Source organism: Gymnogyps californianus, chromosome 16 (genome assembly GCF_018139145.2).
Source record: "Gymnogyps californianus isolate 813 chromosome 16, ASM1813914v2, whole genome shotgun sequence".
Lineage (NCBI taxonomy): Eukaryota > Metazoa > Chordata > Aves > Accipitriformes > Cathartidae > Gymnogyps > Gymnogyps californianus.
The window spans coordinates 17,022,873-17,040,808 of NC_059486.1; the positions used below are offsets into that span (position 1 = coordinate 17,022,873).

Here is a 17,936-nt window from a genome sequence, read left to right on the forward strand (position 1 = left end):
TTCTCTTGGTAATTATAAAGAAGAGACGATGTATTGTTTTTATTTTTCCGTGGTGTTGTAACTTGGAATGTGGTTTCCTTTACTTGCCCTCTCCCCTTCCATTTCCTCTATCTTGAAAAAGTTTTCTATTAATACACATTTATGTAAAGTAATGTGTAAAGTGAAAACTTGGGCAATGACTGCCAGCCTTGCTCTTAACCTGCAAGATCAGGAATACTGTGTAAGCAGAAGGTTTTGCATATGTGAGAACAGTATCTGAAATTACTTCACTTCTTTTCCTTTTTAAGCAAATACAACTGAGTGTTTCAAAGGCTTCCAGGCAGATGCTCTTGACTAACTTTCTTTGTTTTGTTATTTTTCCTTCTGTGTAAAAAGTTGGTGCTTTTTTTTTTTAAACTCTGTTGTGTGTGTAATGTAACGAAATTCAGAACAAAATTTCCTTCTTTCTTGCATAAAGTATATTCCTTTTTATTCCCTCCTACTTCTCCACTCTTATTTCTCTCATTCAGAACAGAAGAAGGGAAATGCAGGTCCAGTCTGTCTGGAATCCATCAACCCAGCACGCAGCCGGCAGCAGAGGGTGATTCTGCCTGTCCATTACCCAGGCCGGGTGCACAGAACAAACCAGATAACAGCATATCCCACTCGGACAAGCATGGACCCTCATGGAAACCCTATCACAGTACTTACGGTTGAGCGACACGGTGAACAGAGCCTCTACCAAGCCCCGTCCCCAGCCTATATCCGAAGTTACCAGCCTATTCATTTGGACCATGCTTTGAACACGCATCACTGTAGCCTGGAACATAGGGCTTACTCTCCAGCTCACAACTTCCGAAGACCCAAGTTTGGTGGACGCAACTTTTCCAAAGCAGCGTGCTTTTCCCAATATGAGACCATGTATCAGCACTACTACTTCCAAGGCCTTAGTTACCCTGAGCAAGATGGACAGCTTCCAGCTGGCATTTCCTCAAAGGGTCCTTCCCGTGCCTTTCAGCCTGGTAGCAGCATGCTTTTCCCTCCTGTGGTACATGTAGTGCCCTCATCCCGCTTGGAGAGTGGCAGTACCTCCAGCTTTAGCTGCTATCATGGTCATCGTTCAGTGTGCAGTGGGTATTTGGCTGACTGCCCTGGGAGTGACAGCAGCAGCAGCAGCTCTGGTCAGTGCCACTGCTCCTCTAGTGATTCCATGGTTGACTGCACTGAGGTCAGCAACCAAGGGGTTTATGGGAGCTGCTCCACCTTTCGCAGCTCTTTGAGCAGTGACTATGACCCATACGTTTACCGCAGTAAAAGCCCTTGCCGAGTGGGTGAGGTTGGTGGTGCAAATAGGGGTGCAATTGTTCTCTTGGAGGGCCCCCACCAGGATGAGCTTCCAGCTCATGGTCACAGTCTGGTGGGTGCTGACTGCCGGCCTGTGCCAGCTTCTTCCTCAGGGGACCAACTGTCTAATTGCAGCATGGATATGAACTATAGCAGTAATTCCTCACTAGAGCACAGGGATCCAAATGGCACTACCTCAGAGGGAGGACATGAGGCCACTCCTGGTGCTGCCTTGGATGTTAAAAGGAACTGGAAGAATCCAGAGATAGCAGGGCCGCTTATGGAGCAAGCATGCGCATGCTGCTTTGAACTCCAGCACTCTGCCCTGGAGCCTAGCAATGGGACAGCTGACTGTAGTGCACTCTTCCTTAGCTCTCCGCTGTGGGGGACGTGTGGCCCAGGAATAGAACCACAGTCAGGGAACACCCCGGGCTTGTACAGTATTAACTCAGACCACTTGCATAGGACAGATGGGGTAAAATATGAGGGGTTGCCCTGCTGCTTCTATGAAGAGAAGCAGGTAGCCTGTAGTAGCAACAGTGGCAGTGGAGGTGGTGGCTGCTATACAGAAGACTATGCAGTGAATGTGCAGTACACGCTTCCTGATGACACCTTGCCAAGCTGCTGTAAGGGTGTATGTGATCTAGGTCAACGCATTCCCATAATTCCTGAGGACAGAGACTGTGAGCTGATCCTACCTACAGAGTGCCAAGGGACCCACACAGGAGGCTGTAGTTCCTGGGATGGAACACCTGAGCTAGATACTTACCTGCACTGCCAAGGTATAGGAGAGGTACGGGACGAGAGGGAGGTGTGCTACGAGGCAACGTCATTCCTGCAGCAGAACTACTCTCAGGAGGAGGAAGCTGGAATGCTCTTTCCCAGTCCCACTCTGAACTCCCAGAAGCTGATGACGACCACAAAGGCCGCAGGTAATATGTGTGCTTTTTTTGTTTACTCGCTACTTTTCTGTCCTAGCGTATGAAATGCTGCCAGCTTCCTAGGTACCTGCAGCCATAAAGGTTACTGCCATCCTTTGCATAAGAGCAGGTTATTGACTAATCCTTCGCCCAAAAGTGTTATTCTCTTGTTACCTATGCTCATTTGGTCATAGAGGAATAGAAGATGGTAGTTTACTATCTAACCCTGTAAGAGCTTTCATACTCATCCTTTGTGGGAAGGGGGAAAAGCGACTGCTAGTACCAGGCCCCCATTAGAGCTCCTACAGCCAGGGACACTGTGCCAGTCATGGCAGCAGTGGTGAGCTGCCTAAGTAGGCAAGGCCACAGTGCTGGGAGGGGGCAGACAAGCTGAAGGATTAAAAAAATGAGTGAAAAACTTGGAATTGCTGTAGAAGAATATGTGGGAAAGTCTCTGCTGTGGACATACGCAAGGGGAAAAAAGAACCACTTGCAGAATGAAGGGGGTATTCCTTACCTGCCTTGCCAGGGCTGTTTTTAAGGGTGTTCGTAGAATCATAGGGTACCGTAGGTTGGAAGGGACCTCAGGCCATCATCTAGTCCAACCTCCTGCTCAAAGCAGGGCCAGCTCTGAGATCAGACCAAGTTACTCAGTTTGTCAGATTAGACCAAGTTTATCCAGTCAGGCCATGACAACCTCCAGGGACGCAGAGTGCTCTCCCTCTCTGGGCCCTTGTTCCCGTGCTTGACTGCCAGCACGGTGAAAAGATTTTCCTTATATCCAGTTTGAACATCTCATGTTTCAACTTAAGCTCCTTACCTCTTGTCCAAAATGCATCCCTGTGAAGACCCTGGCTCCATCGTTGTGACAACCTCCATGTAGGTATTGCAAAGCTGCTAGGGGGTGCCCCCGAAGCCTTCCCTTCTGCAGGCTGAACAAGCCCCAATCCCTCAGCCTCTTCTCACAGGGTGAGTGCTCCAGCCCTCTGAGCATCTTGGCTCTCTGCTGAACTCTCTCCAGTCAGTCAATGTCTTGTTCTGGGAGCCCCAAAACTGGACGGAATATTCTAGATGCAATGTTCCTTAGTTTTCTTTGTCCTTCAGGTGCTGGATCTCATCCCTTGGAGAGAAGCCAAATCGGTGACTAGACCTGTCCAGATGATCCCGGATGGAGAAGCAGAGCTTATCAGAGACTCCAAATTCTCATGGACTTAAGTTTTTTTAAGCTTTGACAAACACGTGAAAGTGGTAATGTGGAGAAGTCCCTCCCCCACTTCTTCTTCCTCTGTGTCCACATCAGCTTGATTGCCTCCTTTCTCCCTCTTGCCTGAAGCCTTCAGGCCTCCAGTTGTGTGCAAAGCCCATGTGGGACATGGTGTGGAGCATTTCTGAGCTCTAGTGCCATTTCTATATTAATGACAAAGTGTTATTTATATTTTCTTTTTAGAAGTGACCGTGTCAGCTCTGGCTGAGAGGTAACACGGTGTGTTAAATAAGCCAGGCTATGTGTAGATGCTGTTATCTCCTACTTAAAGGAGTCCAGCCTTCGATAAGCTCAGGGCTACACCTGCCTTAGAAACCAGATAGCACCTTGAAATATAGTAGTCCAGAGGGATACAGCTGCTGAATGGATGCTCAGATACCGACTAATCCTAGTAGCAAATCCTAGTAGCCAGCAAGTAAATATGAGTGATTTTGAGGGAGGTGAAGCATTGGACCGTCTCCTTTCTCCTCTCCCCTGCTCCCCCTTTCATGCTGCTCTGATGATTTGGCGAGGAAGGGTCTCCTGCCATTACGATTAGTTTTAACAGAGTGGGGGTAGGGAGACTGGTAGCTCAGAACGTTCTCATCCTCACTTCCTGCTAACCCATGGACCTCATTGTATCTTCTGACTGGTGAAGAATGCTGGGGACCCCTCCCTCAAACAGATGCTAGAAGAAAGTGCTTAGAAAGTGCGTAGAAATACCTTTGTAGGTAATGAACCTTGCCTTCCATAGGAAGTTTTTCAGGCACCTGTAGCCGCTGTTACGGCTGTGAGGAATGCTGGCATATGCAGGAAAACAGAGCTTGCAGGCTGCTTCCAGCTTGGCTGGCTCATTTTGGAAACAGGTCAGAAGGTGTCTTGTTTCCTTATAGACTGCAGGCATGCCTAAGGGAAGCAGTGCTTGTCACCTTTTGTGCATGTGGGAAAGTGAGGGACTTGGTTTAATCATTGTTTTCTTCTTTGCTGTGGTTGATGTAGCTTCCATAGATCGATCTGTTTTAAAGGTTTCTTGGGCCCAGCCAGCAGTGCTTCATTTTTGTCTTGTGTACAGAGTGCTCTCTGTACCCCATTAGCCTGGGCACATACTTTTGTTCTTGTTCTTGTACTAGTGGGGATGTTTGTTATCATGAGATAATATACGTCGTCACTTCTGATAGCAATTGTTTCCTGTGGAAACAGCGGCTTCTGAGTAAGAGGCTACCATAGCATGGTTTAAATTGCCTGTCATGCTGCATGTGCCTGAGGACACAGTGTCATCCTGTCTGGTGTATTCACAGCAGGAATTCTCCTAAAGGGAAACTAATTATTTAATGCCCACAGTGCCAGTCTTCTGAATAGATTTGTCCGAAGTTCAGTACACTTTGGAGATACTTAAAAGACATGAAAAAGAGATGTATGCTTCATGTTACATTTTCTGCCAAAGTAATGTCCTCGACAGCACTGGGCTAATTGTGAGAACCAGCAAAGTTAACTTGTTTGCTTTATAGTCCCAAATGAAATATTTTAAAAGAAGCAAACATCTAAGAAATGACAAATACATTCATCTGTTTACTTTTACTTTCTGTACCCAGTAAGTTAGGAAAAAATAATTCTATTTAAAGGAATTAACATTCAATCTTTTTAAATGAACAAACACCAAAATCCAGCTGTTCAGAGAATTAATACAAGGCAATATCTGTGTATAAGATGAAAAGAAAAATTCCAATGAACACATTTTCTGTGTATAAAGCTTATTGAAAACTTATTCATTCTCTGAATGACTGAAGTAAGTGGTATGCGTTGGGAGAATAAACTCTAAAGGTTTGGGTTTTTTGTTTGTTTGGTTGGTTTTTTAAGTCTTAACCTTTCTCCTTCCTCCACTCAAAAGAAATGCATTGTAGAAGCTATGGTATATTACCTTGGTTATTCTGCTTGGTGTTTTGTGAGGCACTGTCTAAGGCCACCTAAGAGGCGTTCTACTCTATAACTACACAGCATGTTGTGGTAAAATGTGGTTATAAAAAAGAAATTTGAATATTCTGGCTCACGGTGTTCCTGGATGTACTGGTCTCATTCACATGTTGTGGAAACCTCTGCCAGTACAACAGTCTCTGCAAGCCTTACCACAGAGGTACCCTACACCTGGTTTCTGTGTTTGGTTTTATATTCAGCATTTAGTTAATTCCCTGCTACCTGTATGTCCGTACAGGCTTACAGGCTAGCTGGCCGTGATAGATGGTTTTTATAACAAAATGCCTTTCTACTACTTACATGAACGGTTGTCATTGTGTTTGGCTCATGAGGCACTATTTAAAATGTTTTTAATTAAAGTTATAGCACTTAAAATTGTTTTGTATAAAATTTGCTGTAAAGATTTGTAATATGGTCAAAGGGCTCTTTCTCCTTCATTACCATTTTTTTTTTATGTTTTAAAAGCTAGAAAACATCTTGTATATATTCTGTATATGTATAGCAGCACATTTCATTTATGGAAATATGTTCTCAGAATATTTATTTACTAATATATTTATCTTAAGCCATGTCTTATGTTGAGAGTGTGTGACATTATTGTAATAATCATTGAAAATCACTAACATGAGGCCCTGTAAATACATGATAATTGCACACAAAGATTTTACAGTACTTGCCGACCAAAAATGATTTAAGAAAAGTTGTAGTTACCTGCAGTTTTGTAAGAAAGTGTACAAATGTCTGTATTAAAAAAAAAAGGCAAAACCACACAAAAATACAGTTTTATTGCATATACATGTGGAAGTTGTCCTTCTTGTTTTGGGGGAAAGGACATGGATAGCTGTGCTCCTCAAAGTATAGTCCTAGATATACTGAGATAAACAACAATATTTTTTTCCTTTTTTTAAATAATAGATAGGCGGAGAGAGAGAGAGAGAGAGAGAGAGATACATACACACATATCCTAACAAAAATGATCATGATAAAAAGTTCAGAAGTTTGCTCTGGAGGCAACCCATGATGTTCTGTCTCAGGACCGTTCAATTTTGAGCAAGTGCCACAGCTGAATATCCATCAGAAATTAGCTTTTTTTTACCTGGTATTGTGCGCAGTGTAAGTCCAGTACTTGACAGTTTTAGCTGCCTTCCTAATACCGTCCCCAGGTCGTCTCACCCAGTATCTGTGTTACATGGGGGCTGCCTGTTGCTTCAGCGTCCCTGGTCACACCTGGCTGATGTTGCTGTTGAGGAGGGGGGAGCTAGGTATATTCGTTGCAGGAGAACAAGGACTACATAGGAAGGAAGGCAAAGAAGATGTGGGGCACAGAAAGAAAAGTGAAGGGTTAGGAAAGTAGTGCACCAGAGAATGCACTGAGGGAATGAACAGAGTGAATGCTGTGGAAGAGCTGAGGTGAAGAGCTCTGCCAGGGGAAACAGGGAAGGAAATGCAATGAAGCTGCGACTGCAGTGTGGCAGTCCATAACTAACAGGACAGCACGTGGGCCTTTATATAGTATGCAGGTTATTGGGGGTGGGGGGTGTCTTACAAGCCCTTGAAGCCTCCAGGCACATGAGGAGTGACACGTCTGCTGGAAGGCAGACTCACTCATGTTTGGAACCTGCCTGTCCCTTGTAGCAGGGGAACTTAATCCTGGCTTAATTTCAGGTAAAAAAAAATTATTGTCCTGAAATAAAACTGTTTAGAGACCTGAGCCAGCGTGGTGCAGGTGGCCACAGCTGGATAAATCATAGCTTGAATAGTCAAGCTAGATCCCAGTCCTTACCCTAGATCATGAAATCACTGGTCCCGCTGAAATCGGTGCTGTGCTACTCTCCTTGTGTCGGCAGAGGGCAGAACTTGACCCAAGATGTTTATGCAGGCAGCAAGAGGGGCTTGGAGGTATGTGGATAGCAACCTGCGTGTGTGTGTGTACGTATGTATTTATGTAATATATGTTTATATGTTATTGTGTAAACAGTTTACCTCCATACATTATTTATTTGCCGTCCAGTGATACACACACACAAAAAATCCTTCCCAGTCGCCTCCTCCAGTTTCTTCCTTCTCCCAGATATTCTCACCTGGTAATCCCCTGGACTTTCCCCTCCTCTCATACATGTTCAAGTGCACTGTAATTCAGTCACCTCAGAATTCAGCCAAGAAACGAGCCTTACTTCTCTCCAACCCCCTGTTTCATAGGTGAAGACTCCATGTTTGGGATGACAGACTGCTGAACTGAAGAGTATCATTTTGCATGGGACTCTCTCTAGCATGAGGATCAGTTATCATCCTCATGTCAGGTACTGTGGGAAAGCCTGGTCTGCATGGGAAGACAGGCACAATAATGGAAGAGCAACAGGCAGGAGGGAGTTAGGCAGCACCAGCAAGTGCTTTCCCATCAAAGTACATGCCCCTTTTTTGCATGGTGAACAGAATCTTGGCAATTGTTGATGATTATAGATATGCATTTTATTTGCAAATTAGTTCATTAAACAATTGTTCTTAAAAATAGCACAAAACTTGCCATATGTGTTTGGCTGATATGCCTATGTTGACGGGTCACATCTGAGTCTCCTTCCTCTTCCCTCCCTCCACCCCCCCAGTTTGCTATTGCCGACTAGTGTTTTGTTTTCTCATTTCTTGTTCTGAAGAAAACTGTGAGGTGATTGTGCTTTTAAGAACAGGACATACCTTTACCCTTGCTGTCCCACAAAATAATCAGTGAGCCCATACTCTGTCTCTTTGAGAAAGACGGTTGTGGGCTGTTGGCTGAACTTGAATGTGGTGCTTAGTTTTGTTTGTGTGTGTGTGGTATTCTGTCTCTTCTTTGGCTTTTTTTTAATGACTAAATGTAAACATTTTCTATCAAAAATGAATATTTTGATATTTGGCAGGAGGAGGTTCTTTTCAGTGTTGAGGTTCAATATTTAAGGCACAAATTTGTGGCAAAATGAGAGTTCTGTGGGCACCATAAACCTGCATGGAACCTTCATATAGTAAAACAAGAAAAGCAGGAGCAGACTATTCTTAATGAGATTGTGCATTATGGTAACACTTGGTGTTTCTGTAACACTATCTCATTTTTGCTGTAGCAGTATTGGATGCATCTGTCAAATCCTGTGACAGCTGTTAGGCAACATTGGTTGTTGCTTGGGTAGTGTGAAGAGAAAAGTGTCCTTAAAAGGATGGCCGTGTTCATACTGTGTGGAGCCAGCCTGGCCTGAGTCTTTGGCCAGGGAGAAAACAGCATACCTGAAACCAGATATTTTACCTTGCAATGGAAGCGCCGTGCTCCTGTGACTTCATAGAAAAGTGTCTCTTTCAGAAGAAAGAATACATTTCCCTCATGGGGAATGAAACTGTTGCTTAGGAAACAACAACAAAAAGCAACAGTTCCCAGAATAAACAGAAGTGTTAAGAGGAGTCTCGTAACCTGAATGGCAAGAAAGGAGAGCAGAGTAACCTCCCCTGTGCAAGAGGAGGCCGATCCCCTGTGACAGTAGTGTTTCTAAAAGAAAATGAGCGTTTGAGTCCTGACATGAAAAGCTGGAGAGAGTTTTGGTATCTGACACTGGTATTCAGACGTTTACATAAAATGTGGCTGAAGATTTCTTTGAGCAAGTGTAGCATTATTTTGGTCAGAAGGAGGAAGTCATGAAAGAAAAGATGAATCTCACAAGAAAGCGGAAACAGCATTACATGTTCCTGCAATTTGTAGAGAAAACACTGAAAGAATTGTTCTAGTTACTTCTAACAGTTTGAAAACATGTAAACCGAAAACTTCAGTTTGCTGTTACCTCAGAAATTGCTTCTCAGAGCGATAACATATTTTCTGTATGTAATCATTCTCAGCATTTTCAGCTCAAATATTCTCTTCTAACCTCCACAGCAGACAATCCTGCTGTAATCCGCTGGTGAACTGCAGCAGTTTCTGCCTCCTTTATTCAATGCTTGTCTACACTTCAGTGATACTAACTGAACTCCTCCTACAGAAATTCACTGTATTTATTTTTTTATAATTATTACTTACAGCCATTTGCTGAATGCAGGATGACCACGTATAAACACAGCACATATTTCAGCAGTGAGTCATTTCAAGTTTGATTTATTGTGTTTTCTTGTCAGTCTTATTTGGTTCATGTGATAGCCTTTGGATTTACAGTAAGTTGTCTTGAGCCTGTAATTCAGAATGCCAAATTTCATCCCAAAGCACAGGTGCTCAGTAAAGTTGAGAAAGTATGAGTTGCATGAAATGTATGTGTGTCAAGGGGTATGTTGTTATAGAAAAAATGGTATGGTCTGAAGGCAATTATATTTTTCACTCTCAAGATCTCAAGGTAGCAGAATAAGGTTGTTCATAAATGTCTAGAATAATATTCAGGTGAAACTATCGCTGGACTGTATTTCATTGGAAGATTGTGAAATATCATTGCTGCAAGGTATTAAGAACTAGTTGGACAAGTATTTGTCAGTTGTTTTTGTAGTTCACCCGTCCTTTAGGCAAAGGGGTGCACTAGAAAAATCTGTTGGCAGGCCTTCCCACTGCCTGAGAAGGCTTATTAAGCAGAAGATGAAACTGGAATAGCTAGTTATGCTCATTCAGTGGCAGCCAAGTGTCTGCTGATGAGTTTGGCCTGTAGTCATACAGGCTGCAGATTCAGTACAGTTTCCAGGGCTAGCAGTAAAAATCTCCCATTTATACAATTGCCAGGGGAGCTTGGAATACAGAGACTATAATTCTGCAATACCACTGGGTTGTCTGCATGAGCAATGTGATAAACCTCCTCAACATTGTACTGGCTGTAGAAAATCTGGCAGAAGCAAGCCCTAAAAAAGACAATGTTAATGCTTGATTGAAAAAGCAGATGACATGTTTGATGTTAAAATGGTCCTGAGAGTATATGCACATGAATTTGCAGAATCTGATGAACAGCCTAATACAATTACAAGCTAGAAATGAGATATAAAGGAGGACAGTGTGTCTTAAAGCAATTGTTTCATCAGCATCTATTCTGCCATGAAACTGAGTCTGAGTTACCCTCTTCTATCATATATACCAAAGAATTATCTTTGATTTTTTTTCTATGGTTACAGTGTATAGAAAATTTATTTTTCCCAGAGTGTAAACTAACATCTTTTCTTCCTATAAAATGTTAGCAAGATACAAGCATAATATGCTGTATTAAATAATGCATTTCCTATACATATATAAATATATATATTACTATGATAACATATCACACATTTTTAAATAACACAGTCTCTATTCCCCCCAACATAACAATATTAAGACAAAAGTACATATAAAATCATTTAGTCAACAAACTAAACTAGTTTTAAACACAGATTTTGAATTGGGGAGGCCACTTGTCCAGCTGGCTCCCTTCCACCTGAGGTCCACATATGCTGTAGGCTCTTGTCACCAACACGCTGCATCAAGTAAGGAGGCAGTCTCACAAACTGCTACAGTGGCAGTGCCCGCATAAGTACTTGCTGCCCCTGCTGCTGGGGCAGACAACTGTCTTTTTCCTACGGCTTATTGTCCACTTAGCTGTGTTAGCTCACCTCTCTGTGCAACCACCCAATAAACAAGATCAGAGAACTCACCTCTGTTAAAAGTAACTCAGGGAAGAAAAAGCGATGGTAATTTTTAACCTGATCAGTTTATTGCACCACCACACAGCCGGTCATACCAACACAACAGAGCGAGGAGGGGGCCAGAGCAGGGGCTGGAATGCGTGTGTATGAGGAGACAGCTCCTCATGACGCTTTTGTTGTCAAAACAGTTGCTTTTGAAATTGTGGCCAGTGTCACATTTGCAGCCTGTCCAGCCTGTTGAGGGAACTGCTAGGTGGGAGGTCAGGCGGCCATTCAGATACAAATCCAAACAGATTCTTCTTCTGCAGTTATTTTCAATTTGTCGAAGAAAATGCTGTAAACACATCCTGAGGTGTCCGTGCCCTCCAGCTGTCAGCACTCAGCTGCTAGTGCCGTAGGGGCGTTTCTGTATGCTGAATCGTGGGATTACAACAGTTGTGCATGTCAGACTTTCCTTCTTTCTCTCCCCAAACCGTTATAGCAAAGATCATAAAGTGCTATGTTAATGGATACCTTATATGTTGGCCATATACCACCATACCACTAAAGTGTTTGTACTAGGAGCGCGAGTGACCATACCACATTTTGAAAAAATCCACAGCAGAGATATACCTGCTCTTTATGGTCTCAGGCCTGTATTGTAAGAAGAGCTATTTAATGGACCCTGTCCATGCGTTTCTATCTATTGCTCTGTTTCCTAGAATTAGAGGTATCTAGAATCAGACAATCTGAAAGATTTGGGGGGAACATAACAATTGCCTCTACACTTTTATCAGTGTGTTTACCTGTGCACTGTCCAATACCTTATGCTTAGTCATGTTCATTGTTGCCATGGACAGTTAATCTGCTATAACTGCTGTTTTTATGGGTCTTTCGTACAGAAATTGCATAAACATTCCCTAAGAAAGGCCCATGAAATACAATTTTATTATTTAAAAAATAGTTGAGGAGCTAAGGGACTGATGCAAAGTCTCAGTCTCTAAATTCTCTAGATTTTGCGTTAGTAGCATCAGTCTTTGTTGTTGTTTGTAATGGGCTGTCTCTAATTTTATAGTAAAATTAAATTCTTTACTGAAGAAGAGAAGCTTAACAGTTCTGTATTTTTTCCTTCTGCAGTAGGCAGAAATCAGTCATGGGGTGCTCCTGATGTTTTTTCAGTTTAGCAGCATTAGCTAACTGCTTTATGAATGTCCTTTTGACTGTATATGTTTAACTGCTCAAGAACATTTGATAAGGCGAGCAAACAAAGCTTCATCACAATGTGCTCATAACTTAACTCTTAAGGATCTAGCTTTACACTCTTGACTCTCTCCTCCTGGTTTTCCGTTAGTGAACCATATTAAGCATGCTTAGGAAGCAAACTAATTTGTTTTGCTACAAATCTGTCAGGTGGACTCTTTCCCTACACAGCATAATGGAAACCCTGCCTGTTAAAAAGGCAATTTAAAAATTTTTGTTGGGTCTGAAACAGATAATGTTTTTTGGTCCAACCTGATGACACGTAAGAGATAACCAGCGTATTTTACAACTCATCCTGTCCTGATTTTAGGCGATACTGTAATTATCTTTTCCTGTATTCTTTCCAGCAGCTCATGCAAGAAAGTACTAGATGTTCCCATGATATCCCATTTTTGATATAAACAATTCCATAATTGCTGGCTTAGTAAAGTCTTGTTTCTATTAAGCATTTATTGTGGTATTGTTCAGCTGTCTCTGGCGCTCATCTGTAGTACATAAATGGAGCTGGAATGAATTCAATTCAGGTAAAAGACTAGATCTGCAATGGCAAGTAAGGCACAATATTTCATTGTTTAATTCTTAGATGCCCTGTTTTTTCAAGGAAATCTATAGACCTCATGAAGGGGAGGGGGTTATATGTTAAAAACAGAAGGGCAAATACTATAATGAATTTAAACTCAGTGACCATTTTCTTACTTTTCTTAGTCATCTTTTGCAGATGCATTTAATAGTTGTTCTCTGACTGCAGGTCTGGTATACACAGACCATTGGTATATGTTTAAACTGGTATTTATTCCTTTTGTTTTAACCAGAATTACTGTACTTTAATGGCTCTCACTGAATTTCCTCTAACTTAGTCTGAGGAGCTGCTCACTCAGTAAACTTTTCCAGTCAATTTATCTGACTTCTGTATTGTCAGTTTTTCCTAAATATCTTGCTGGTCTGGACTTGCTGAGGCTGAAAGACTCACTGTTGATCCCCGCTGGTGGGATGGGAGAAGTCTGAGCACTGTGGGTGGACAGATATTCTACCAAAGAGAAAAAATAGTTAGTGCTGTCTGTTGCTATCAAAGAGAAATTATTTCACAGATTAGATCCCCACTGATGTTTTAGTTCTTTGACAATTAAGAGCATTAATCTTAAAAATGCAGTTCGGTTTTAACTTTGCAGGCAGGGAGACGCTTTTTCTTCTCGCAGGTAAGTATCAAGGCAACTGTTGCATATGTGTTCAGATGCACAGCCTGGCATAGGTGAGTTGTTGATAGCAGGCTACAACTTTGTAAATAGTTTAGGCTGCTGAGATCAATATCTTTAATTTCAGAGTAAGAATTTGTGTTAGTTGGCCTCACTGTTTAAAAATTCAGTGGATTTACAATTTCTTTGGACAATCCTTTAAGAAGTCCTAAGCTTACATCCAGAATGAATGCAGGACTTCAGACTGGAGTACAATAGTTTTCTAAAGGATCACTGTGAATAGGAGCAAACTTGTCGTAATCATTGGTGAATGATGGGTCAGACATAGTCGTTTAAAAGTCTTCATTGCTCCTGCAGACCTTGACCTGGTGAGCACTACTCCATCAAAACTCACATTGGCAGCTGAAACTCCATAGAGTGTTTGTCTCCTAAATTTGATTTTTTATTTGTACACCTCTGCTTGTAGAAACAGAAAATGTAGAAACAGCAGAGCACTGGGCAACCAGGCTGATAGTTTCTCAAAGTCTTTGACTCCCATTTTACTGTATAGTACCATTTAGACATGTTTACATTAAGGCCAATAAGCTCTGGTTGCTGTGGCAGCTGAACAGGTTATCAGTATCTACCTGTCTTCAGCCTTGAGAATAAAGGGGCTAAAGTAGCCTCATATAATACAGTGGTACAGGAAAGCAGGACACAAGAAGTCCTCAACCTGCAGATACTCATTGAGTTACTTTTGGCAGGGGTACAGGACATTTTGAATTTTACAGGTTTTTACACGTATTTTAAGTGCATGGGTTTAAAGGCAGTAATTAACAGCACTACAGCTTTGATGAGCACCAGATATTTCAAAACTTTTGCCGCAATTAAATCTGTTGTCACTAGTACACCCAAGAGAACAGCAGATAGGCAAAGTCACTCAAAGGCCTTTGGAAATGGACTTTTTGGAAAACACGTATGAGATCGGGAGAAAAAAAAAGGATGATTCCCAAGTCACCTGGATTTTAAGAAGATTGGTCCTTGTAAAATAAAAGACACTTCAGTTTCCCACTAGTGGGTTGCAGTCATCTTGTTGACTTCGAAGCTTTTTCTTGAAGATGGATATCGATGTGGATGGCTGGTAAGATATACTCCAGATCTCGCCAGCAGTAGTAACCTCACTGGAATCTTCTGTTTCAGTTGCAGATGGTATCTGATGGGATCTAGGAAACAAGTGTTAATTCACTGTAAGTGTTAAGGTGCTTGGGAAGCTGCTGTTATGTCTGCATTACTGCTACACTGGTAATGCTAGCAGCTTCCACTACATCAGTGACACCTTTTCTTTCTACCTGCTGCACAGTTTTGTAGGTTTTTGGAGCATTTGTTGGTTGTTTCTTGACGAAATGAAAAGTTAGGCATTCTGTTGCTACCCTAATGAAAGCAGTGACATTAAGCTAAGAAGTCTGTACATATTCTATTACTAATTGCTATTAATATAAATTAATTTCCTTGTATATGTAAGCCTGTTTGTGGTATGTAAATACAATATTCAATATTTATGATTTGTTGATAACTCACCCATCATTTCATTCAATGAGTGTCCATCTAGAGGACACAAAAATTACTTGGTGTAAGTGTAGAGAAATATAGGAATAAAATTATGTTGTTTTTAATAGGCAAAAAAAATTTATACTGGCTAAGTGTCACACCATAACACAGATTTTAATTTTTGTGATTCTTTTTTGAACCATTTTCAATATTTCAGTAAAAGAAAGTAAGTATTAACTAGCCTATATCTAACTTTTTTCCCCAGTTCCTCGATCTGGGATGAGGTTTTAATTTTTTTCCCACAAAGTATTACCATAATTTGGCCTCTTCCCATCACTGCTAGATGTCTGATTACATTTTCCTCTTTGCTATATAACATCACGCAGTATGAGAAATGTTTTTATTCCTTAAAATACAAATCTTGTCAAAACAAGACCAAAAGAGATATTCTAGCAGCAAATGCTATCCTAACAGACTGGAAAGTTTAAAAATGTGCTTATTTAGTATCTTTTATGAGGATACAAATATGTAAAATATAACTTGGTTTTGAATATGACCAATCTGACGGTATCAGAAAGCAGAGAAATGAAGTGTACCAGGTTTGCTGCAGAGCTGAGATGTCAGTTCTCCAGGGACAGTTTTGCTCCATACTCACCTCACGGTAATGTGGAGAAGTATCTTTGCTATTATGGCTGTAACACTTAGGATGAGCAGTGCTGTGAGACTATATATTGTCCACTCTGTAAAAGAGAAGAGGAGAGCGAGGGGGAGGGGGAGAGGAGAGGGAGGAGAGAGGGAAAAGGGAGAAGGGAGAGAGGGGAGGGGAGGGGAGGGGAGGGGAGAGAGGAGAGGAGCTCTCAGTACGTTCATTTACTTACAGTTTTTAAAGTAAGAATATTGCACAAAAGAAACACATAGCCTTCTGATGCTTTATTCAAAACTGTAATTTGAAGATGCCTTAAACCATTAAGTATTTTCTGCAAAGACTGGCAGAAACTGTGTAATTCTCAGGCAGAACTGGTTTTTGCCATGCAGGACTGCTCCCTTTAAAATTGAAAGTTGGGAAAATCCAAAGCATATACCAGTAAAGTTATCTACCTAGTATCTAGGAAAGGAATCAAAACTCACTCAGAGGAAAATTTAAAAGCAGACTAAACAACATACTAGAATATATGCTACCAGTAGTAACTCTATGTTTGCACGGAGATGGCTTAGTTTTATATCAGTAATTATGTAAGTAATCACGAAGTATAAGGGTCTTTTTCCTTTCTAGAGTCTACTGAGACAGGGGATCAGTCTTTGTGGTCTGCTATTTTATTACCTTATGCTGAAGGCTCTTGGTCATTGTATTTGACATTTCAATTTAGTTCTGGTTGTACCAGCAAGTCAAGCAGGACTTAAAAGAACAGCTTTACACGTTGTAACATTTGAAATATTTAAGAGATTGGGGCTCGAAGGGAACTGATTTCTAAATTGTTGGATCACCTTTTCATTTGGACTTCTGTAATGTTGCAGTGGGAGGCTACAGCATGTCGAGATGGGAAAAGGCATGGCACTAGAATGTAACTCTGACATACTTAGCACACTGCACAGCCTTGCCAGGACCTTCAATTATTAGAACAACTGAATAAAGGCCGTCACCTTCAGAAGTCCTGAAGCTCAAAGGAGCAAAAAAAGGAAGCGTAAGTTCCCTCCCACCCAACGCCCCTTCCTCAGCATTGACTGTTCATGATGATTTTAATAGTATTTTCATAACTGCATAAAATCCAAAGGTGCAGTTTCATCTTAGGTCGGTATGCCCAAGCTAGTTTAACACTAGGCAGCTTAAATGCAGCTGTGGTAACTCAGGCACTAGCCTGGCCCTAGTGCCAGAGTATCTGCCCAGAATCCTAGGCGTGTTCTGCAGCCTGGCTAGTTTGGGTATATGCAGCTCATGTGCGGTCATGTCCTTATGCTTCAGGTTTGGAATGCAGACAGCTTCAGGACTACAGAACTATTAGTGTCCATAGCGTGATCGAGGCCCAGCTTCAACGATATGTAAAAGCAGATGCCCAGGGTCGTTTAAAGATGAGAGAGACCAATAGTGATATTCACCAAGAGTGCATTTCCCGTCTTCGATTATTTACAACTCAACAATTTCCTGAAAGAAGTGATGTCTTGAAGGTGAGTTCTAGACACATGACAGTTCTCAGTGGCATCTCCCCTGCACCCATTAACTTGCTTCATCCTTGTCTAGCCCTCTTTGTATTATTGCTGTAGCTTTTGTGAACTGGGATAACTGGGATGCATCCAGCATTCAGGCTCTTCCAGACTCTACGAAAGCTTGCTCTTTTTTCAGCACCTTTTGCCACCTCTGCGGCATGCACTGGTCAGTGAAGCTGATTCTAGCAGGGAGGCTGCTCTGACTCACATCTTAGTCTGATGCGCTTTCATTCTCAAGGACTCACCATCTTCACACTATTTCTAACTGATTTATGCTGAGAAGTGAGTTTTGAAAAATAATGAGAGCAGCACAGTTAGTGGTAATTAGACTAAATGAAAATTCATCTATTAGTAAGAGGCACAGTGGATAAGATAATGTGGAGGAGGAAGCAAAGGAAAGAATGAGTCTAGATTGTGCCTTAGCAAAATGTTTTTCCTATTTCCACATTTTCTTGTAATATTACCAGGCATGGAGCTACTAGGATGACTTGGGCTGGTTGTGATGACATAAAGTATCTTTGATGACCGGGCTGCATTGATGCTGAGATTTGCTTGTTCATTTATCTTCTCTGAAAGGGTCTGATTCATTGGAATCTTGTTTTGATGCACATTGTCCTTCACAGCTGAAAACACAAGAGTATGATTACAGTAACAATTTCTTAACAGGTGTAATTGGACTTTACTTTGTGCTTGTACACAGACATGTGCTGCTCTCTGGTT

The 17,936-nt window shown here is 41.7% G+C and overlaps 2 protein-coding genes across 2 annotated transcripts in view; one reads left to right on the forward strand and one right to left on the reverse strand.

The window, feature by feature from the left end:
- The window catches only part of ZNRF3 (zinc and ring finger 3), a 102,424-nt gene extending 96,172 nt beyond the window's left edge, over nucleotides 1-6,252 (forward strand). The window contains exons 8-9 of the mRNA XM_050906869.1: nucleotides 510-2,255; nucleotides 3,348-6,252. Of these exons, the coding sequence (XP_050762826.1) occupies nucleotides 510-2,255; nucleotides 3,348-3,391 (1,790 nt within the window). The 3' untranslated portion in view covers nucleotides 3,392-6,252. The remainder of the gene's footprint in view (nucleotides 1-509; nucleotides 2,256-3,347) is intronic.
- A 6,865-nt stretch (nucleotides 6,253-13,117) lies between these two features.
- Nucleotides 13,118-17,936, reverse strand: part of KREMEN1 (kringle containing transmembrane protein 1) — a 32,601-nt gene continuing 27,782 nt past the window's right edge. Inside the window, exons 7-10 of the mRNA XM_050906740.1 lie at nucleotides 17,681-17,839; nucleotides 15,670-15,754; nucleotides 14,485-14,689; nucleotides 13,118-13,321 (exon numbers count right to left, since the gene is read on the reverse strand). Coding sequence (XP_050762697.1) covers nucleotides 14,527-14,689; nucleotides 15,670-15,754; nucleotides 17,681-17,839 — 407 coding nt within the window. The 3' untranslated portion in view covers nucleotides 13,118-13,321; nucleotides 14,485-14,526. The remainder of the gene's footprint in view (nucleotides 13,322-14,484; nucleotides 14,690-15,669; nucleotides 15,755-17,680; nucleotides 17,840-17,936) is intronic.